Here is a 21,258-nt window from a genome sequence, read left to right on the forward strand (position 1 = left end):
ATTTCATATCTCAACCAGGAGGATTGAAGTTGAGAGCAATATCCTTTGTACGAACCGATGAGGCTGTGAGCAGAAGCATATCATGATATGAATTATATATGTACAAGCAAACCCCGACGTTAGATAACACACTGAACGCCATGGTGCGTCTATGCAAGAAGCAAATTTTATAGCTTGATACTCTTGACCAAGTTCTTCTTGATACCAGTAAGTTCACCACCATATCCACCACGACCTTCACCTCCCTTGTAGACTTGGCGGATACTGCTGAGCTTCTTCTTCTTCTCCTCGAACTTCTTCCTCTTCTTGACACGCGGGTTGCGGGAATCCTTGTTGCGCTTCGGCGCAAGACCCTTGTTCTTCTCGATCTGGTAGGTAATGGCTCGCTTGCCGTCTGGTCTGACCTCCTCTTGGATCTCGACGCGACCACCCTCACGCGCAGCTTCTGCATACGCATCCGCACGGGCCTTCTTGTCATCCTTGCGCTGTTTCGACCGTGCGGCAACCATATCGTAATACTCGTCGTCATCGGTACCCGATCCGCCGCCCCTGATCTCCCTTGCAACCCGGTGATCTTCCTCGTCACTGTCGCCGCCGAGCTCCTCCATCTTATCTGGTCTCTGTTTACCACGCTTCTCGGCCTCGGCGTTCAACCGGGCTTGACGGTCCCTCAAACGCTCACGGTAAGGCAGATCTGCATCACCACCGGCATCCCGACCAGCCGCGTTACGCTTGTTAGCCTTCTGGGCCATTTGGGAGGTGTAAAAGCGGAGAGAGCGTTTCTGCCTGGCTTTCTCTTCGGCTTCCTTGGCAGTGAGGGCGTCCTCATCACCAAAGTCGGAGTTGTCGGCGTTTTCGGCCGATGTGATCTTCTGAATCTTGCGTTTTCTGCTGGGTTCTTTGACGAGTTTGTCGAGATCGGCGAGGTTAGCTTCCGTCTCGGCCAGCTTCTCTGCTCTCCGAGCCTCTGCTTCTGCCTGTGCCGCCTCGGCCGCGCGCTGGGCTCTAGACTGTTTCTGTTCTTTCTTGGACTTCTTTGGCTGTTGTGAGTCCTTGCTCTTCTGGCTTTGCTTCTTGGTAATCGATACAGAAGCCTTAGTCTGAGCGTCACTCTTTGCCTTCTCTGTGACATCAGCCTGGGAGATTTCAGGGGCAGACAGATCCTTGACTGTCTCCCAGAGCTTTCGGAACTTGACTAGGGAGCCCATTACCGGATGGGCACGAATTTCAACGGGCGATAGAGGAGCTGGGTTTCCGGATCCATCTTGCGACGAGGACAAAAGCAAGAAGTACATGCTGATTGCCCCAAGATAAGCTGACAAAGCGCGGAACTTGATGACAGGGACAGGTGCCGGACCCAAGAGCGCATCTTCGTCTTCGGGAAGTTTTGTGGATTCAGCAGCTTTCTCAAGCTCTTTATGCCTTGCCTGGAGGTCAACATAGTCCTTTGCCAATGGCTCAAACTCCGGATATCTGGATTTCAGGATCTTGAGTTTCTCTTCTGTGCTCATGTCGTCCGTAATCTCCAGTTGTGGTAGAACTTCCGTTACCACACCACCCTCATCCTCCACATCCTCCTGTGCTTTGCCAGATTCAACCCATTCGGATTCGTCGAAGCCGAAATCCTCCTCGTTTATGGCCTGCAAATGCTTCTGTTGAAGTCGCTTGGCTTCCGCCTCTTCTTCGAGGGCATCGGCCTCGGTTTCGATCTGATCGGCATTGTAGAGATCCTTCTTGGAGGTTCCCCAGGCGGCGATCCCCTCCTCCTCGTCCTCATCTGGGCTTTCTCCTCGGCGCGACTTTTTGGATTTCGAGAAACCTATCTCCATATCGTCTTCGTCCTCGTCTTCATCTTCGTAGACATCCTCGCCATAATCTTCCTCGTCGTCTAAATCGTCTTCGTCCATGGATTCGTATGCCATGATCTCTTCATCAGATGGCTGGAGCGATTCCTCTATAGTCATGTTTCATCAGAATAGATTGATAATGAGCAATACACGCCAAGTCGCACAAACCTTGCTCAGCCAGCTTCCGTCGTCTCTTTGCCTCTGGAGCTTCCTCCAGCAGGATCTGGTCGCGGCCTGCTTGGAACTCATCCTCCGAGTCTTCGAATCGTTCTTCGTAAGCGAACTTGGTGCGCTCAGAGACTTTAGCAGAGTTCTGCCCCGCTGGGCGACCACCAGCCTTTCTCTTTTTGGCCATGATGAATTGGAAATAATGTTGTGGGGGTGATTCTAACCCAACGCCTACTGTGGAGTTGACAACTTTTGCGATAAAAATTTGGGATTTCACCTCTCACCGCCGGCAATACGCTAGACTATACTGAGTATGTTTGTTTTATCTGGCCCGTAAGTCAACGCTAAGCCTATCTAATGGTATAGTGCCACCAATGCCTCGCCCTGATTGGATGATCAGATCACATGAAAGGGCAATGGAAGTTGCTTCTTTACTCCAGAGAAAGTGAGGAACGACTCAACAAGCAGACTCTTAGACCAGATGAGGAAGAACTATCTATCAGTAATCAGGGTAACAGAGGATTAAAACCATTAGCTGGCTGAGGCAGGCTCGATTGACCTCTTTTATTTATTGTCGCTTTCTGCTCTGCTTCCTTTTATATTTTTTCCTTCCCCGTCTCCAATGTCTCAATCTGCATCTCTCATTCTTTCTAGCTCTTCACCCGCAACATTGGGTCTTTCACTCGTTCTCTGTTCTATAATCATATACAGTATATCCAAAATGTTCGGTTGGGGTTCTTCCACAAACCAATTCCCCGTTGAGGGACAGGTAAGCTGCAGTCTGGTGTGCTGCATTCATTGCTAATACACCCTGCTCTCTAGACTGTTCTCATCACTGGTGGCTCTGATGGAATGGGCAAGGCGGTAGCTTGCCAGCTTGCGGAAAAGGGGGCAAACGTTGTCATTGTGGCACGCACTGTCAAGAACCTCCAAGAAGCGATTGAAATGATCAAGGTAAACATTCTGCCACTTTGGTCTTCTACGTGATGCTCACTATATAAATAGGCATACGCTGCAGATCTCAGCAAGCAAAGGTTTCACTACATTAGTGCTGATCTCACAGATGCCGCAGAATGCGAGCGTGCCCTGGCCGAAGTGACTGAGTGGAATCGGGGTGTGCCGCCAGACGTCGTTTGGTGTTGTGCCGGCTATTGTACTCCTGGTTTCTTCGTTGACACGCCTGTTGACACGCTGCGGAGCCAGATGGATACTGTCTACTGGACTGCGGCCAACACAGCGCATGCAACTTTGAAGCATTGGCTGAAGCCTGTTGGCCCAAGCGAGCAGGTACCGCTGCCTCGGAGACATCTCATCTTCACTTGCTCGACTCTTGCTTTTGTTCCTATCGCTGGATATGCTCCCTACTCCCCAGCCAAGGCCGCAATTCGCTCGCTGTCCGACACCCTCAGCCAAGAGATTGAAATGTACAATGGTGCCCGCTCAGCAAGGTCGCGCACCGACGCCCCCCCTGCAGATGTCAAGATTCATACGATTTTCCCCATGGGCATCTTGAGTCCGGGCTTTGACAAGGAGCAACAGATCAAACCGAAACTGACCAGGGAGCTGGAAGAAGCCGACAAGCCACAATCCCCGGTGGAAGTTGCTCGGATTTCAATTCAAGGGCTCGAGAGAGGCGATTATCTGATCACCACGATGTTTGTGGGTCACATGATGAAAGGTACTGCGCTTGGAGCCAGCCCAAGGAATTCTCTCATTGGGGATACTTTGACCAGCTGGGCCAGCAGCCTAGTTTTCTTGCATGTGATCCCTGATCTTCGAAAGAAGGCTTTCAACTGGGGCTTCAAGAACGGTGTTACCAAATCCTAGTTGACACAAACCTATGGCCATCGTCATGTTCCTATGTTGTGGTATGCTGTATTTTTAGATACCCTCAAGCGTCTTATTACGTCCTGTTACCCTAGATATATGCTCCTGTCCCTATAACCACTTCGGTGATACAAATTAAAGGAGCTTCCATCTTCCAAGAACCCTGATACAAGTATATATATCTTGAGTCCCAACGAGATCTCCCGTTCACTATAAGATTGCCAGCGCTTTCCGCCCTGTCTTTTTACTTCTATATATTGTGCATATTTCCATGGTGGCTGGCCCATGAAAAACTAAGTATCAGTATTTATATTGTTCTGAATTACTGGGCTGGGCATAAATCCGCTGTGTGTTGATAGTGACGTAGCGCTTATCGGAGTCCCCGCAAGCAGCGGCTAATGGAGTCTTCTGTCGCGATGATTCAATCTTGATATCGGACAAATGCGCAGGTCAATTGGGGAATACGGATTTTCAGAATCTGATTTAGATATTCATTACAATCGACCATGCGGTCCTTCGCCGCGAATATATGACTGTGAAACGAGACTGATCTACTCAAATCTACCCTCCCCTCCGAATTCGACAAAATGGATGCACTCTTTACATTGCCGGCCCTCTCTCTCTTTCTCATTCCCACAATCGCTTCATATAGCACAAGTCTCAATCTGATCTTCTTTTATATGACATGGATGACCTTGGTTCTCTCACACACACCCCTGCGGGTTGAGTTGTTCGGCACCGCGGCTGTGCGACTGCTTTTCTACGTCCTCCCATCCCTCCTCTTCTTCCTATTCGATATCTTGACACCATCTGCTGCAGTGGTAATCAAGGCGCATGGCGAACTGGGACTCCCGGCCGGAAGTAAGCGCAGCAAAATCCGAGCCAAGGATCTCAAGGTCGCGGGGTGGGCGCTGGCCAACCTCACGCTGAGTATTATCACGCAGGCGGCCATTGAGGAAGCCCGCACCAGCATCCTGGGGATGCGCAGCGCGCTCAAGGTATCCATGAAGCTGCCGATGCCGTGGGAGATAGTCAAGGATTTGCTCCGGGGGTTGTTCGCTCGCGAGGTAAGCGCAACACACCCAGGGGATCCCGTCGCGTGTGGCTTGGAGAGACTCACGCCGCGCTTTTTTACAGGCCCTAGCATACACCATCCACCGCTACGTCCTCCACTCCAGGCAATACAGCGTAGCAAAGTACCACGAAACATGGTACCATTCGCTGCGCGCGCCCTTCCCGCTCACCGCTCACTACGACCACCCCGCGGCATACCTCCTCGCCAACTTCGTCCCCACCTACGCACCCGCCATGTTCTTCCGCTTCCACATGCTCACTTACCTCCTCTACCTGTCCGTCATCTCCATCGAGGAAACCTTCGCCTTCTCTGGGTACTCCGTGATGCCGACCAGTTTCTTTTTGGGGGGCATTGCGCGCCACACGGATGTGCATCTGCTTAGCGGGGCGGAGGGGAATTTCGCGCCCTGGGGGATCCTGGACTGGATGTGTGGGACGACTGTGGGGGATGCCGCGGAGGAGGATGTGTCTGTTGCGCTCACAGAGGAGACGCTGAGCCAAGATGGGGATATGGATGAGAAGATCCGCAGGGCGGTGGAGGAGTCTACGAGGAGGTTTAGGGAGGAGAGACGTCGGCTGCGGAGGAGGCGGAGGGAGGAATAAAATGATGGATAGTGTTTTAAATCTAAGGTCATGTTCTTGGGTGTATGAATGGATGTTGTGTATGAGAGCCAGATTTCAGATATCAAGTTGATTGATAATAAGATACAAGGACAAGACTACGATGGTCCAGAGTGCGGTGTAAATAATCGCAAGTTGCAGATTGGGCGTATCCAGGTCGAATTCGTCGCATCCGCATGGCTCCGAGATGGACGAGATATAAGGTGATGGGAGTATTGATATAGTTCTGTCGCACGGGCAGATGGACGGTTTTGAAGCACAATCTTTTGATTTCCCATTTCTGGATTTCCATCCGCACCTAGAAAATAAGAGAGATATCATACTCAACCTAAGAACTCCTAGCCTTAGCTGTTACCGGGGGGGCACATATAACAAGCTGGAAAGGTATTCTTTTTTTTTTTCTTTGACATTTCGGCTTTTCTTTTTGAGAGGTCCTGCAAATCGGGCCACGCGGGAGGTGAACTGTTTTCGTGAAACAAGGAAATGACAACCGGTTTTTCCGAATTGACCGCAATCCTAAGCAAAGACGGAGCCCGTATCGAGATACATTATTTCATGAACTTGTTCCTCCTGCGCTGCAAAGAACCGCTCTCCCCCAACGGTGGAGGACGCCCATTTTGCAATCCAAGCCGGCCCTTCGCATAAAAAGATTTTCCTCCACAATCACTACCGAACCCGCGGCCACCACGTACATTTACCACTTCATCTCGTGGGGCTTGTCGCCGTTCCGGAGGCTGAAGGTGCTGGCGAGGTAGCTGCCGAGGAAGGCCTCCTTCTTGACGGAGGCCAGGATGGACTGGTCGACGGCCTTCTGGTCGCTGGCACGGGCGCTGGCAACCTTCTTCTTCTATTGACGGAAGGGCAAGGTTAGTTTGTGAAAGATCCGATGAAGATTTGTGTTCTCGTTATCTGTCGTGTAGAACTCCAGATAAAAGACGGAATTCTTCACATACCTCGGGCTTCTCTCCCTGCTTGAAGAAAGCCTCCTCGGTCTTCTTCTCGGCCTTCTTCTCCTTGGTGAAGTAGTCGGCAGCGCTGACCTTCTCGATAACGCTCTGGTCGACGTTGCCGATGTCCACACGCTTGCTAGTGGCGATCACGTAGCGAGCGTTCACCCGTCTGAGAGGAACACCGTTGATCTTGAAGGGGCCGGTAACGAGGAGAACACCCTGGTCAAGGTGCTTGAGGAGGATGACACGCTTGCCACGGAAGCGACCGGCGAGGAGGATCAGGATAGTACCAGGCTGAAGGGTTTCCCGGAGCTTGGTAGGACGGATGGTCTTGCGAACCTGTTCAACAGAAAAAAGACTATGTCAGAAAACACTTGCTCTCAAGTTTCCCAAACGCACTTGCGAGTCTGAAGTATGATATAGATGTTGTTCCCTTCCCCCAAAGATGCGATTCCCCCTTATCAACTCATGTTTCCCAGTGCCGCTGGTCCCTAGTCCAACCCACAAATGCGGGCGCTCCTTAACCGGCGCAATAAGTCGCATTCATTCGATAAATTGAAATCGCACCCCCCTTCAGACTCGCTCTCTGCACAAGGATGTACCGACCTTCTTAGGCTGCGACTCATCATCAACGGGATACCATTTCTGGGCCTTCTGAGCCGGAATGGTCCTCTGGCCCTTTCCAAACTGCTTCGTCTGGGAGTCCGACATATTGGCTACCGGGGACGAAGAAGGTCTGAAAAGAATGTAGGGTGGGTGGTTGTCGACGGCGGGTGGTTGTTGGATTGAAGTGTGACTGACTACCTGCGGCCCCAGGCGGAAATCCTGAGGTTTGTGGGAACGCGAGCCCTATCAATTAACCGAATCGCGCTAGTGCCGATTTGGTGCCCCCCCGATAAGTAACTTTTGATGCCTGAGGCGGCTAAACTCGGGTCATCCATAAACACCTCTAGTGCAATGGAAGCTTCTCAGGCTCTAAAAGGTATCGCTGGGGGTTCCTCATGAACTGACGTACCTGAACGGAACCCGTCTGGTCAGAGCTTACCAACCACCACCACCATCACAGCAACAACAACGCACAGTCTCAACTTCCATCGCAGGACAGGGGCAAGTGCAATCTTCAAATCTTCTTTTTCTTATTCCCTCACACTCCTATTGGCATAACTCTTCGCCATGTCTATAGCTCCAATTATCACTTTCAAAGCTGGCATCTGTGACCTAGATGTGAGTGTCAAGTCCCGATTCTGACAGCCTCTCAGCCCGGAGGGCCAGCGGTTTCAGATGTAGAATGATTCAACCTTACTGACTAACATAATGCTATTGTTCAATGACAGACGTCAAGCGCAAACCCTGTGGTCAAGCCGAAGCCAACTCCGGGCTACATCTACCTCTACTCCGAAGATGATTTGGTTCACTTTTGCTGGCGCCCAAGAACCGCTCCCCATACCGAACCAGAGCTGGATCTAGTAATGGTCCCAACAGATGGAAGCTTTACACCTTACCAGCCATCTGGTAAAGATGCACCTACCAACGGTCGGATTTTCGTCCTGAAGTTCTCGTCCAGCTCTCAGCGGTATCTGTTCTGGCTGCAGTCGAAGTCCCAGCACGAGCGGGGTAACCTTAGCTGGTTTAGTCCCCGAGACCTCAAGCTCGGTGAGATTGTCAACACGTTACTCCAGGGTGAAGAGGTCGATGTCGAGCATGAGATTGCCACGCTACCCAGGGGTGGTCCTTATGATGGCGGAGACGACGATGAGACTATGGAGGATGTCGAAGGCGTACATCATGATTCCAACCATAATCACGGAGGAAACAGTGGTGGAGCCGGTCCGGATGCAACGGGTGGAGATGTCAGGGAAGAGGGTGAAGAGGCGAGGGAGGGTGGCGCTGACGGTGGAAGAGCGTAGGTACATCTTCCTACACTTGGCTTTTTCTCTTAGCTCTTCATCAGCGGACTACACTTTTTTTTGGATTCTATCGGAAATGGATGATAATATATGGAGCTGACATGGGGTTTCGTAGGGCAACCGCCGATTCGAATCCGTCATCCGTTGTACAGGATTTCTTGAGGTCCTTGCAAGGAAACCAAAACCAGCCACAAGACCCCGATCGACCTTTCACTACGCTGCAGGACCTTCTCTCGCCTTCATCTACTCTTCCTTTTCTCGAGTCTGCGGACGACAAAACCGTTGACAACCTCTTAAGCTTTTTACCCCCAACGCTACTTCTTCTGGCACAGGAATCCGAGGATGCGTCCCTTGCCGAGACTGACCCTGGGATCGTGGAAGCAGCAATGCTCTCGCTGGATCTTTCACAGAAGAAGAGCATCTTAAGAAAAGTCCTCCACTCCCCTCAATTCTCGCAAAGCCTTGCAAGCTTGACTGTGGCTATCCGAGATGGCGGCCTCCCGAGCATTAGCGAAGCCCTCAAGATCCCAGTTCCCAATGGCGGTTTCATGCGCAGAGGAGGGGTTCCTCTTGGTGGTGGCGACGCTGTTGAGGCTTTTCTCCAGGGTGTTCGGGATCACGTTAAAGACTCGGATCCAGACAATCGTATGGAGACCGACTGATTGATTAGCATTTTCATGAGCCGAGAGCTTTTCTGTAATTACTTTATCTCAAGACAAACCCATCCAGAGCTTTCCAAAAAGTATTGGCATAAATGAGCATCCTGCTGGATAGGCTGCATACGACCAGAGCTGTCCATGCTGTATTATATCGTGCATACACGTCAATTTTAATGATTATCCATGCATTTGGGCATGCTGACTACTTATATGGTCACATTCCTGGCAGTGGGTATAGATAGCTGTACGGAGTATACGCATCACTTGTGGCGGGGACTGGGATGTCAAACTCTTTGGAAACCGAGACATCAACTCTTAAAAAAAAAAAAAAAAAAAAAAAAAAAAAAAGAATATCTACAAGAGGTGACGTTCAATTGTGAGATCTGTGACACAGGATCTACCTATCTATCTCGTACATAGATAATTGTAAATTGTTCCTTGTTGCAAGCTAAATTTGGCAGCGTGGATTTCCGAAGTCTCATGCTGCAAAATCCCGACCTTCCGTAGTTAGATAGATGCTAAATAAAGCACCCAGACAGATAAATAGAATTACTTCGAGACACTAAGACATCGCTACTAAACTACAAGGATACAACCCTCTCCAATCTCCAGCTGAGACCACATCCAACAAGCCACACACAAGCCGTCATTTGACGAATGGGCCCCAGTCTTGGTCCAGGCAGAAGCTCCGCTAACTACGGAGCAACATTCAACAATCTACTATATTGCGGACCAAGAGCGATTGGTTTTATAGTTTCTGTTACCCTGGCCTTAATTCCCTCTTGCCAAATATCCAATGCCCGCAGTCTCCCGCTAGTTTCGCCTGATAGGTTCTCGAGGAACGTCCCGTTGGTTGACAAAGGAGCATACCGGCATACTTGGCAGTGCTCCAGTGAGACGTGCGTTCCTGCGACTGCAGAAAATAATAATTCGTCTCTGCAAGTAACAAACAACTCTGATTTACTTGTTATCTCTCATTTTCAGAAACTCCAGATTCCCAGATACACACGAGGTCCATATCCCACGGCTGCGGTCTGCAATGTCTGCATTCGGCTAGCGTATCGAATCTGCCTACAATGGCTTCGAGTAGTCACCACCGCGGCCACAACGACGAAGACAATGCCTCGGCAGATTATTCGATTCCTCTACAAGACCTGTCTGGGCCGTCAGAGCGCAGTGAAGGGAGAATAGGCCGCGTGGGGAGCAGGTTTCTGTCCAGGCGATCGCTGAGAAGAGGGGGTTCGCTGAGAAACTATGAGCGGGTTTCGGAGGATTCCCCTGTTGAACCTCCGCCAGTCGCGCGTCATGCACGGCCACATCATGCGGCTCCGGGGGATGAGGATGTGTTCCATGTCGAGGATCCAGGCACATTTGCGCAGGCAATGTCGTCCGTGGGCCTCAGTTTCGATCCGACGGCCAGCACCACGTCGCTGGCACGGCGCCGCGAATCCAGCTCCAGCATGACCATCGTACCCCTCGACGACTACGGGCCGCAAGAAGCGGAACATTACCTTTCCCCCTCGCATACCTACGGCACCGACGACGATACCGCTCGCTTGACCGACCAACGCTACCTCCAGCCTATCAGTGGGGCTTCCAATCCACCGAAAATAGAGACAGATCATGGCAGCACCCACGGCGACCCTTTCCCTGGAGATTCGCATTCAGAAGCGCGGTTGGGTGATGATCTCCCACATCTTGAGAGCGGCTTGGGTCGAAGGCGCCGCGGGAGCAGCAGTGCTGGGGAGAGCCGGGCCCGGTCCTTGTCACCTTCGGCGGCTTCTGGCTCCGCGCTGCAACGGGCCGGCTCGATGATGAAATCCATGTCCCAGCGTGTGGTCAACTTGAGTAACGAACCGGAGGTGGTGGAACAAGCTATCATGAGGGAGGAACAGCACAAAAGCGCACGACTCGAAGAACCACCCTCGCTTCCCTCCTTGAGTGGATATGCTCATGATGCGCCGTCCGTCGGCATGCCTGACACCCAAATCCCCAGAACCAGGGCCTCGTCGAGTAAAGCATGGAGGTTGCGTAACAATCCGCTGAGAGGGAAGTCGCTCGGCGTTTTAGGTCCGGACAATCCTCTGCGAGTACGACTGTGCGATATATTGGTGCATCCTTTCACCGAGCCTTTCATTCTGGTTGTAATCATCATTCAAACGATATTATTAACAATCGAATCGTCAGAGTCGGTGCAGGACCACCCGCGATCTGTGCGCTGGGGAAAGGATCGCTTGGATTACGCCTATCTTGTCATCTTCATCATCTATACCCTGGAACTCATAGCAAAGATACTGGTATCAGGGTTCATGCTCAATCCGGCAGAGTATAGTACCCTCAATCGATCCCTCGGGTTTCGAAAAGCGGTTTCCGAGAAGGCCAAGAACTTAATTGCGCCGCAACGGCAATTTACATCGAAACAAGCAACAAGTGCCCCAGAGCCACAGCAAGCCTCGATCATACGAACTTTCACTGGCGGATTTGATCAATTACAGGAAGAAGTGGTCGATGACCCTCTTCAGAGGCGACGTGTACGACTAGCACACCGCGCTTTTCTTCGACATTCGTTCAATCGTCTCGACTTTGTGGCTGTTGTGTCGTTTTGGGTGTCATTCTTACTTTCGCTGACCAGTGTCGAGAATCGGCACCAACTCTACGTGTTTCGTATGCTTAGCTGTCTTCGGATACTACGTCTTCTTGCACTAACCAACGGCACTTCGGTAAGCTGGATTAACAATTGTTTAGGGGCCATTCACTGACCAAATAAAACAGGTTATTCTTCGGAGTCTCAAGAAAGCAGCTCCCTTGCTTGTTCACGTCGCATTTCTTATAGGCTTCTTTTGGCTCCTCTTTGCTATTGTGGGAATTCAGAGCTTCAAGTCGAGTTTCCGAAGAAGCTGTCGCTGGCTCGGTCGGGACGGCCAGTCTGATTTTGATCTGAATGACCCCTCCGGCACGCTTCAATTCTGCGGCGGATATCTCAACGCAACGACTGGTGCAAAAGAATCCTGGTTGAAGACTGGATTGAACGGTGAATTGGTTTCGAGTGGATCCGAACCCAAGGGATACCTGTGTCCGCAGGGCTCTATATGTGTCGAAAATACAAATCCATACGAGGGGACAGTCAACTTTGACGACATTGTGCATTCACTGGAGCTAGTCTTTGTGATTATGAGTTCGAACACCTTCACTGATCTTCTATACTACACCACCAATAGTGACTATCTCGCGGCGGCCCTCTTCTTCGCTTGCGGGTTCGTTATTCTGAGTCTGTGGCTGGTCAATTTGTTGGTCGCCGTGATCACACACTCCTTCCAGGTTATTCGAGAAGAAAGCAAGCGAAGCGCTTTTGCTGTCCATAAGCTCGATACTGTCGACAAAGAGGACACATCGACCCGCAAGATCAGCAGTCTCAAACGCCTCTATGATAAGACTCAATGGTTTTGGGTCTGCATCATCATCTTCGATCTCGTTGTGCAGGCTCTACGCAGCTCGACTATGGAAGATGACCGGGTAAAATTGATTAGCGATGTCGAGATTATTGTCACGGTTGTCCTTCTTGTCGAGATAATCTTGCGTTTCGCATCAGATTGGCGCGTCTTTCACCGGAGCCGCCGCAACTGGGTTGATTTGGGACTCGTGGTGATTACCTGCGTTATCCAGATACCTGCAATTAGGGGTTCTGGGCGGTCGTATGATGTCCTTACGCTGTTTCAGATTCTTCGAGTATACCGAGTGGTACTGGCGTTCTCTGTCACCAGGAACCTCATCATGGTGGTCTTCCGCAACGCGACGGGTTTGCTGAACCTCATCATGTTTGTGTTCCTAATCACATTCCTCGCATCCATATTCGCAACGCAACTTTTTCGCGGTCAGACACCCGATGATGAGGATGCTGAGATCACCTTTGCCGATATCTACAACTCATTCATCGGCATGTACCAGATCCTATCCAGCGAGAACTGGACCACGATATTGTACAATTCGACCACATTCACATACAAGCTACACACGGCCTGGATATCGGCGATTTTCTTTATTATCTGGTTTATCGTGGCGAATTTCATCGTGCTCAACATGTTCATTGCTGTCATTCAAGAGAGTTTCGACGTCTCCGAAGACGAGAAACGGTTGCAGCAGGTTCGGGCGTTTCTGGAACAAAAACATGTCAATGGAGCTTCTCAAGGGAATTTGTCACTCTCAAAGATCCTCATGCTGGGCAGAGATTCAAACAGATACAGGGACCCTCTCGATCACGGCCCAGCAGCGCTCGAGATGCTGCTAAAAGACGCGGTCGTGCGAGAGTTCCTGGATGAGCAAGAAGAGACCACGAATAGTCGGCGAAGACAAAGTGTGCCGTTGGAAGCAGCAGCGGGAGCGACAGGGGAGACCGTTCGCCCCGGCATGTTTTCACGAATGTGGACGACCATCACTACTTCCCTTCTACGCCGGGAGCCGAACCCCTTCTATTCTAAGCTGAAATTTTCCAGGGCCTACGAAGAATTAGATCCGAAAGAGATGGCTCAGGCAGTTGTTTCCGCCGCGGAACAGAGGAAACGAGCACAGCGAGAATACCTGATGAGGCATCCGAGCTACAACAAGTCTCTATTCATCTTTGCCCCCGACAACGCCATTCGAAGACTTTGTCAGCGCATCGTCGGACCGGGCCGCGGGCATCAGCGGGTCGAAGGAGTGGATCCATATAAGCCCGTCTGGTACACCTTTTCCGCTTTTGTGTATGCAGCGATTGTCGCCATGGTTCTGATCGCATGTATTACCACCCCCATTTACCAGCGCCATTATCAAGCTCAGTGGGTTACAAAGGGTATCCCCTGGTATGTTTACACCGACATGGGCTTTGCCATCTTGTTCACGTTCGAAGCTTTGATCAAGGTTATCGCCGATGGCTTCTTTTGGACGCCGAATGCATACTTCCGCAGCTCATGGGGTTTCATCGATGGTATCGTGCTGGTCACGCTCTGGATCAATGTCGGCAGCTCGTTGTTCTGGGATTTGGGTATTTCCAGAGCCATTGGAGCCTTCAAAGCTCTGAGAGCATTACGGTTGTTGAATGTCAGTGACAGTGCAAAGGATACCTTTCATTCCGTTATCATCATAGGAGGATGGAAAGTCATTGCCGTAAGTCTTAGGTTTTTCGGTTTGATGTGTGGACTTGCAGCCTCGTGTATTGACGATTGCTAGGCTGCCGCCGTCTCGATGAGTTTTCTGATCCCGTTTGCGATCTACGGCGTCACCCTTTACAACGGGCAAATGGTTACCTGCAATGATGGCAGTATAGTAGGTAGCCTCAATCAGTGCATCAATGAGTACAGTAGCTCCCCTTACAACTGGGAAGTACTGGCACCACGCGCCGCATCGAACCCACTTTATGATTTCGACAACTTCGGAAATGCTTTGTTCATTCTGTTCCAGATTGTCTCGCAAGAGGGGTGGACTGATGTCCAAATGAGCGCCATGAGTATCACTGGGAAGGACTGGCAGCCACAATCATTTGCCGCGCCGGCCAACGGTCTCTTCTTCATTGTGTTCAATTTGCTCGGTGCTGTTTTCGTCCTGACGCTGTTTGTGTCTGTGTTTATGCGAAACTACACCGAACAGACGGGAGTTGCCTTTCTTACAGCTGAACAGCGATCTTGGCTTGAGTTGAGGAAGTTGCTGAGACAGATCTCGCCGTCAAAGCGCTCACTGGACCGAAAGAGCACTAAATGGAAGCTGTGGTGTTATCGTATCGCGGTTAAGAAACATGGGCGTTGGGCACGATGCGTGACGACCATCCTTCTGCTTCATCTTCTGCTGCTTATTTTGGAGTATTATCCGGAGCCTCATCTGTGGGAGTTGACCAGGGGTAAGTTGGTCTTCATGTATTCTGGTTTCCGGCATACTAATTGCGAAAGCAGAATCATTATTTTTCGCCTTCACTTTCTTCTATATTGCCAATACACTCATACGGCTCTTTGGACTGGGCTGGCACCGGTTTAGTAGAAGCTCCTGGGATTTGTATTCGTTGATCGCCGTTCCCGGCACGTTCATCACGACGATTCTCAACTTTCTGTTGAAGAACCAGGTCATTATGGAGCTGAACAAGCTTTTCCTCGTATCCATCACCCTCTTGTTGATCCCCCGAAACAACCAGCTGGACCAGTTGTTCAAGACGGCTGCCGCGAGTCTGACGGCTATTGGGAATCTGCTGGCGACTTGGTTCGTCCTGTTCCTCGTCTTTGCAATTGCCATGAACCAAGCCTTTGGTTTGACCAAGTTTGGCGAGCATGAGAACAACAACATCAACTTCCGCGACATTCCGAGGACACTCATCCTTTTATTCCGAATGAGTTGCGGGGAGGGCTGGAACGCGATCATGGAGGATTTTGCGACGATGGTCCCTCCGTTTTGCACATACGACCGCGACTTCTTCAATGATGATTGCGGAAGCGCGGCATGGGCTCGGCCGCTCTTTATCTCGTGGAATATCATCAGCATGTACATCTTCGTGTCTCTGTTCGTGTCCTTGATCTTCGAGAGCTTCTCGTACGTGTATCAGAGAAGCAGCGGGCTCTACGCCATTAGCCGGGAGGAAATCCGCCGCTTCAAGCAGGCATGGGCGACGTACGATCCGGACGGGACGGGATATATTTCGAAGGAACAGTTCCCGCGGTTGCTTGGCGTAAGTCTTTTTTTTTCTCTTTTCTCCAATGGTTTACAGGTTTTCCAGGCGATGGCTGACTGGCTCAGGAATTGTCGGGCGACTTCTCCATGCGCATCTATGACGACCAGTTCTCGATCGGGCGGATCCTTGAGAAATGCAGCGTGGACAAACGCGATTCGCTCCTCGCGCATCGGAGAGTCGTTGAGGGATTGGATCTCGATAAGATGGCCAAGATCTTGCGGCAGATCCCCGTGGCGACGGTCCGGAAGCGACGACAAGAGCTCAACCGATTCTTCGAAGAAGTGCTGGTTTCGGCGGACCCCGTGCGCGGCATCTCCTTCCATTCCGTCCTCATGATCCTAGCGCACTATAAGATCATCAGCGACAGCAAGAGCTTGCGGCTGGAGGAATTCCTACGGCGGCGAGCGCGACTGCAGCGGGTGGAGGAAGCGGTGCGGCGCAACACGGTGATCGGCTTCTTCGACACGCTCTACTGGTCGCGGGAGTTCCGCCGACGGGTGAATGCCAAGAAGTCGGCGCGGATGAGCGAAATCCCGCAGTTCACGGTGCCGGAAATCTTCGTGGACGATGGGTACCAGGACGAGCCGGAGAGGGTGACGGAGGAGAGCGGATCGAGGGTGGCGTCGCCCGAGCCAGTGAGCTTCATTGACGGCGGCGGCCAGCCGATGCTCTCGCCGACGTCGCCCATCCGGAGCAGCGGCAGCCCGACCTCGTCGCGGCAGCTCCCGCGCCTTGATACCAACCTCGCTGGACGGATGTCGAACCTTAGCTCGCCGACGGAATGGTCCAGTATTAGTCCGTCGCTGTCGCCTAGTGGACGGGCGCGGTCGCATACCATTTCGTCGTATGACGCTGGTCCGGATCTGCCTGCAAGCCCGGGAGGGGCGGACCAGTCCCGGGAGGGCAGCGCGATGAATGTACAGGAGGTGATGCAGTCGTTGGATGATTCCGCCTGGGGCGAGAGTATCCGACGCAGTTTCACGCAGCGGCGGTCGACCAACAGTTGAGGTGTTGATAGGTGTGATGCTATGATTTAGGACTGTTATTTCTCTCTTTTTTTTCATCTTCCCTATACGATGCGCTGTCGTGTACACATTGTCCCTTTTGTGTTTGTCTTTTTTTTTGTGTGTGTGTATACTGCCTCTGCCAGAGCTGTACTATTCTATCTGTCTCTTTTCATGTTGCATTGCGCCTAGATGGTCTGTGACAGTTAGAGCATTGGTTATTTTGCATAGCCATGGCGTGTGGTGAATTGATTTTTTTTTTATTCTCTCGTCATCAAACTTCCAGCGATTGGTAAGGTAGGATCGGCAAGTAAGGCATCTATCTATATAGTCTGAAGATCCATCGAAACAATAAAGGGGAACATAGCACGCACTATCTATCTATCTATCTATCTACGCACTCGGAAACCATATTCTTCGCGAGAGTTATCGAAGTTTATGCCGGAGTATCGATTGCGGCGATCTTGGGTCTCCGTTTGCGGCAAAGGACGAGGCCTGGCATGTGTCGTGTCAGGACGGATTACCGAATACTGCTCTAGAATGGGAATTGGGGATTTGTTCGCGGATAAAAAAGCAGTCTCTGCATTCGTCGCTGGAGAGAAGAAGTGTGAATCGTGAAATAGTGTTCTCTTCCTTTTTGCTGGCGCATCGACTAGTGTATGGCATCCTTGCAGATGCAAGTCGAGGGTATTAAAGTGTCGCTGGCAGATGGTGGTCCGGGAGGATTTTTGGTTTTTGTTTTAAAATGTGTCTTGGATTCTGAAAGTTTGATCTTTGATTTGATTTGATTTTTTTTTTATCTAATACTGGTGAATCTGGTGAATGGTGAAAAGGTGTCGGTGAGTTCTCTTTCTGTTTCATTTCTTATATACTGTCTTATCTATATCCATCTACAATCTCTTTTTCAATCGGCTGCATATGATATGAGATGCTCCGATATCTGCTACATACTTAGTATCTAACTGCTTTTTGGAATTGCTTTCCTGTCTCAGTCTAATTGACTACAATCACCATGACTCTGTTGATGAGGCCATATACTAATGATTCGCAACTATGAAGCAGTCCCATCACAGACCACAGACCACCATTGTCAGATCTCCAACTTAGCAGTGTATAAAAGCATCATACCTGTGAAACATCATCATCTCACCCTCCAAAAAAACGACCTACACCTACACATACATCAACACCAACACACCCACCAAAAAAAAAAAAAAAAAAGATGCACCCAACCCTCTCCCTCCACACCACCTTCTTCCACCCACCCCCTACAACCACAACTACAACTTCAACAAGAACAACAACGACAACGACAACGACAACAACCTCCCCCTCCTCATCCTCCTCCACAGCAACAACAGCAACAGCAACACCCTCCCCCTTCAGCACCCGCCGCTTCCACCTCCTCCCCACCCCCACCTCCAGCAACCCCCGGCCCCTACCGCTCTTCCTCCGCCGGCGGCCCTCGAAGATCGATCTCGCGCTCAGCGAGGAGCGCTCCCGGTGCGATGACGATGCGATCGAGCGCCAGGGGCTGATGCTTATGGAGCCGAGGCCTGCGAATCCGATGGGTGGGGGTGTTGGAATGGGCATGGGAATGGGGATGGGCATAGGCATGGGGGTGCAGGAACAGGAACAGGAGCAGGAGCGAGGATTGGGGCTAGGTCTAGGGCTAGGTCTGGGACAGGCTCAGAGGCCGCGGTTTGTGATGGGGGGCATTTTTGAGGTTATGGAGGGGAGGGATTAGGGTTTTGTTTCCTTTTGTTTTTTTTGGTTGTTGTTGTTGTTGTTGCTTGGGATGGGATAGTATGCTGGTTTAGTATGTGGTAGATATAGATTGGCGGCGTTGTTTGGATTAGCGGGATTGGATTGGATGGGTGGAGTGGACTTTTTTTTTTGGTTCTGTTGGATCGGAGATATTGAATTGAAGTCAATTGAGAATTACCTTCAGGATGCATGTTATTGCTGATAATTGTACAAATGTACAGAGATGATGTAGGTGAATAACAATCCATGATACAATCAGAAAGAAATCAAGAAATGAAATGACCGCTCGGGTATAACCAAACATGAAAAGTAGAACCGGACTCGAGAGACCGTACACCAGACCAGACCAGACCAGACCAACCTCGTAGTAGCGCCATGCCATGCCACGCCACGCCACGCGATGCAACAATGTAGATAGTGTATGGAGGGGGTTTGGGTGGAGGGTGGAGAAAGAAACAAAACACCAGAGCAAAAAAATTACTTCGTCCCCTTGCGCTGGTTCGGCCACAGCTGTCCGCGACAGTTCGGCTCGCCGCACAGGCACCGGACCGCACTCGGATCGACATTCCGGCCCTCTCCCCAATTGGGGTTGTAGTCGAAGGTAAGCTCCGTCATGGGCGGGATATCGCGCAGGGCGAAAAAGGCAAGATCGTACAGCCGGGTGTCCGCGTCTTGGCTCTGAGAGACGGGGAATATCTTGCAGTTTGGGTTGCACGAGTGGTTCATGAACCGCGTGGCGGAACCGAACTTCTGCCCGTCCACCACGTATACCTCCTCGTCGTTTTTGTAGAAGTCCAGCTCGAAGAGATACGAGTGCCCGTGCTTCGAGGTGGCCACCTCCTCGCGCACGTCGGCCTCGTCCGTCGTGATCACCTCGCCCAGGTAGCAGTCGATGAATTGGCCCGCATGGATCTTCTCAGAGGACCGGAGGCCTATGTTCTGATGTTAGCTGCGGGTCCAGTTGTTTTTTTTTTCACCCTCGCCTCCCCCCCCAACAAGTGATTCATAAAAAAAAAGACTTACCAAACCCGCGGTTGCCCGTGTAAAAGATCTGGAGGGGGATGGTACGTCCGTGCTGTACAACTCTGTTCCAGCATTGCGACTGGTCGCACGTGCAGTTCGAAGTACATTCCAATATCATTTCCATAGTCATGAGAAACTCCTGGCTGAGAACAAGTAATCGCGGGTTGCCCGGGGCCCGCTGATAGGGAATCATTTTGTCCGTAGACTCCGCATCCTGCCTCAGGCAAGCGCAGCGCGCCGGATCACAAACCTGGCAGTGGCAGCCGCCGATGAACTCGCTGGAAATCCGCGAAACCCCCTTCCGCAGGATGTACGCGTTGACGAACTCAAAGTTCGACGCAAAGTCCGCAAGCCTCCTCTCCTCCCCCGGCGCGAGCGTCACGGGGGGGCCCTTGATCTTGGAAAGCTTCCGGTGCAGGGTGGCTAGCAGTTGCTGCTGGACTGCCGTCCGGTCTGTGAGTGGTACCGGACCAGGCGTGCCAATACTCAAGGGTACCTCAGCTCGGTTCACTTTTCTGGTTCGCGGATAGGCTCCCTTGAGGGCCCTCTTCTCGTGCGCATCAACGGGATAGTATTGAGAAGACAGCCCTGTCAGCTCTAGCTCTGAATTAGGGGCATCCTTGACCCAGTCCGAGTTGGCAATTTGACGTCTCAACTGTCGAGAGGGGGATGGGATCACGACGCTAGGCGCCTCCAGGTGGGAGGGGCTCGGGCTGGGGGTAGATGGGTTGTCGGCCCTTGGCTTGAATACATGATCAGAGAAAGAGGCATCCGTATCAGAGCTGGTCTTATTGGTAGTCACAGTGGTAGACAAGCTAGTTTTAGTAGGGTTGCTGCTGCTGCCAAGACTCAAACTGCTGCTGCCATGCTGCGGTAGACGACTGTGGTTAAAGTGTTTGACATGGGATGGGATGGCAGGAGTATCGCCAGGACTGTCCTCTAATTTCCTTTTCAAAGATACAGCAGACGAAGAAGAAGGCGTGCGATGGGTCAAATTTGAAAAGAAAGTGGCCGTCTGGCTGCGTGCTGGTGTCTATACTTGATCAGCTGACAGTCATGGGACAGACAACACTATAGAGGGCGTTGCAGAGCCAAAAAAAAAAAAAAAAAAAAAAAAAAACAAAAACAAAACAAAACAAACACACTAAAAGACCCCTTCGTGTTGGCTGCTGTCAACATCCACAAAATCACATATAAAACAGTCTTCCAAGACTGCCTAGAAGTGCATGTAAATTTTTTTTTTGTTTAGTTTTTTCCCCATAGGTAGTATGAACACAGACATCACAGCCGCTCTCAGAGACACAAAAAAAAAAAAAAAAACAAAGGCAAGGGAACACAAAGTCAGAAGACCCTCGTGGGAGCGGGCCAAGGGAATAGGAATGGGAATGGGGGATTTAGGGAGGCAACACTGACAGAAAGCACCCTCTGGTCCTCCGAATCCGAGTCCTGGGTCAAGTCTATGACCGTCATTGGCGCGGGTGTGGACTGTGGACACTGCACAGGGTACAACCAAGCAGGAGAACCTGCTGGGGAGCTCAGAGTCAGAGTCACTAATCCTCACTCTCAGAAATGCCCTAGATCGTTAGGAAGAGGTCTATCAATATCTGAAGAAAGTGTAGTGTGGTGGAGGAGAGAGAGGTGTCTGGGACTCTGGGAGCTTCCACTGGGAGTGGAAGAGGGAGTATTGCTGCTAGGAGACAAAGATGCTAAAGTGGATTGGGGGGGG

The 21,258-nt window shown here is 51.1% G+C and overlaps 8 protein-coding genes across 8 annotated transcripts, besides 10 other annotated features; 4 read left to right on the top strand and 4 right to left on the bottom strand.

The window, feature by feature from the left end:
* Positions 1 to 167: 167 nt before the first annotated feature.
* ACLA_024390 (something about silencing 10 family protein) lies at positions 168 to 2,202 on the bottom strand (the record flags this gene model as incomplete). The annotated part of the gene is made up of 2 exons (XM_001269149.1): positions 168 to 1,954; positions 2,016 to 2,202. 2 exons carry the CDS (start codon positions 2,200 to 2,202, stop codon positions 168 to 170), a joined length of 1,974 nt encoding a protein of 657 aa, XP_001269150.1.
* Positions 1,831 to 1,904: a microsatellite.
* A 534-nt stretch (positions 2,203 to 2,736) lies between the features above and the next one.
* On the top strand, positions 2,737 to 3,842 carry ksrA (3-dehydrosphinganine reductase; the record flags this gene model as incomplete). The annotated part of the gene is made up of 3 exons (XM_001269150.1): positions 2,737 to 2,784; positions 2,838 to 2,969; positions 3,021 to 3,842. 3 exons carry the CDS (start codon positions 2,737 to 2,739, stop codon positions 3,840 to 3,842), a joined length of 1,002 nt encoding a protein of 333 aa, XP_001269151.1.
* A 587-nt stretch (positions 3,843 to 4,429) lies between these two features.
* On the top strand, positions 4,430 to 5,519 carry ACLA_024410 (sterol desaturase family protein; the record flags this gene model as incomplete). Its single annotated transcript, XM_001269151.1, has 2 exons — positions 4,430 to 4,909; positions 4,980 to 5,519. 2 exons carry the CDS (start codon positions 4,430 to 4,432, stop codon positions 5,517 to 5,519), a joined length of 1,020 nt encoding a protein of 339 aa, XP_001269152.1.
* Positions 5,520 to 6,231: 712 nt separating this feature from the next.
* On the bottom strand, positions 6,232 to 7,198 carry ACLA_024420 (60S ribosomal protein eL6; the record flags this gene model as incomplete). The annotated part of the gene is made up of 3 exons (XM_001269152.1): positions 6,232 to 6,384; positions 6,491 to 6,826; positions 7,094 to 7,198. 3 exons carry the CDS (start codon positions 7,196 to 7,198, stop codon positions 6,232 to 6,234), a joined length of 594 nt encoding a protein of 197 aa, XP_001269153.1.
* Positions 7,199 to 7,660: 462 nt separating this feature from the next.
* On the top strand, positions 7,661 to 9,056 carry ACLA_024430 (uncharacterized protein; the record flags this gene model as incomplete). The annotated part of the gene is made up of 3 exons (XM_001269153.1): positions 7,661 to 7,711; positions 7,822 to 8,390; positions 8,510 to 9,056. The coding sequence occupies 3 exons, from the start codon at positions 7,661 to 7,663 to the stop codon at positions 9,054 to 9,056; spliced, it is 1,167 nt and encodes a 388-aa protein (XP_001269154.1).
* A 314-nt stretch (positions 9,057 to 9,370) lies between these two features.
* Positions 9,371 to 9,400: a microsatellite.
* Positions 9,371 to 9,404: a microsatellite.
* A 725-nt stretch (positions 9,405 to 10,129) lies between these two features.
* Positions 10,130 to 16,745, top strand: cch1 (calcium channel protein CCH1; the record flags this gene model as incomplete). The annotated part of the gene is made up of 5 exons (XM_001269154.1): positions 10,130 to 11,773; positions 11,826 to 14,192; positions 14,256 to 14,919; positions 14,972 to 15,735; positions 15,804 to 16,745. The coding sequence occupies 5 exons, from the start codon at positions 10,130 to 10,132 to the stop codon at positions 16,743 to 16,745; spliced, it is 6,381 nt and encodes a 2,126-aa protein (XP_001269155.1).
* A 370-nt stretch (positions 16,746 to 17,115) lies between these two features.
* Positions 17,116 to 17,138: a microsatellite.
* Positions 17,139 to 17,809: 671 nt separating this feature from the next.
* Positions 17,810 to 18,359, bottom strand: ACLA_024450 (uncharacterized protein; the record flags this gene model as incomplete). Its single annotated transcript, XM_001269155.1, has 2 exons — positions 17,810 to 17,844; positions 18,008 to 18,359. The coding sequence occupies 2 exons, from the start codon at positions 18,357 to 18,359 to the stop codon at positions 17,810 to 17,812; spliced, it is 387 nt and encodes a 128-aa protein (XP_001269156.1).
* Positions 18,013 to 18,068: a microsatellite.
* Positions 18,328 to 18,362: a microsatellite.
* Positions 18,363 to 18,844: 482 nt separating this feature from the next.
* Positions 18,845 to 18,868: a microsatellite.
* A 12-nt stretch (positions 18,869 to 18,880) lies between these two features.
* Positions 18,881 to 18,908: a microsatellite.
* A 78-nt stretch (positions 18,909 to 18,986) lies between these two features.
* On the bottom strand, positions 18,987 to 21,002 carry clrD (histone-lysine N-methyltransferase Clr4; the record flags this gene model as incomplete). Its single annotated transcript, XM_001269156.1, has 3 exons — positions 18,987 to 19,441; positions 19,533 to 20,400; positions 20,946 to 21,002. The coding sequence occupies 3 exons, from the start codon at positions 21,000 to 21,002 to the stop codon at positions 18,987 to 18,989; spliced, it is 1,380 nt and encodes a 459-aa protein (XP_001269157.1).
* Positions 20,626 to 20,667: a microsatellite.
* Positions 20,626 to 20,672: a microsatellite.
* Positions 21,003 to 21,258: the final 256 nt, after the last annotated feature.

Source organism: Aspergillus clavatus, genomic scaffold (assembly GCF_000002715.2).
Source record: "Aspergillus clavatus NRRL 1 1099423829805 genomic scaffold, whole genome shotgun sequence".
In the NCBI taxonomy this organism is placed as follows: Eukaryota; Fungi; Ascomycota; class Eurotiomycetes; order Eurotiales; family Aspergillaceae; genus Aspergillus; species Aspergillus clavatus.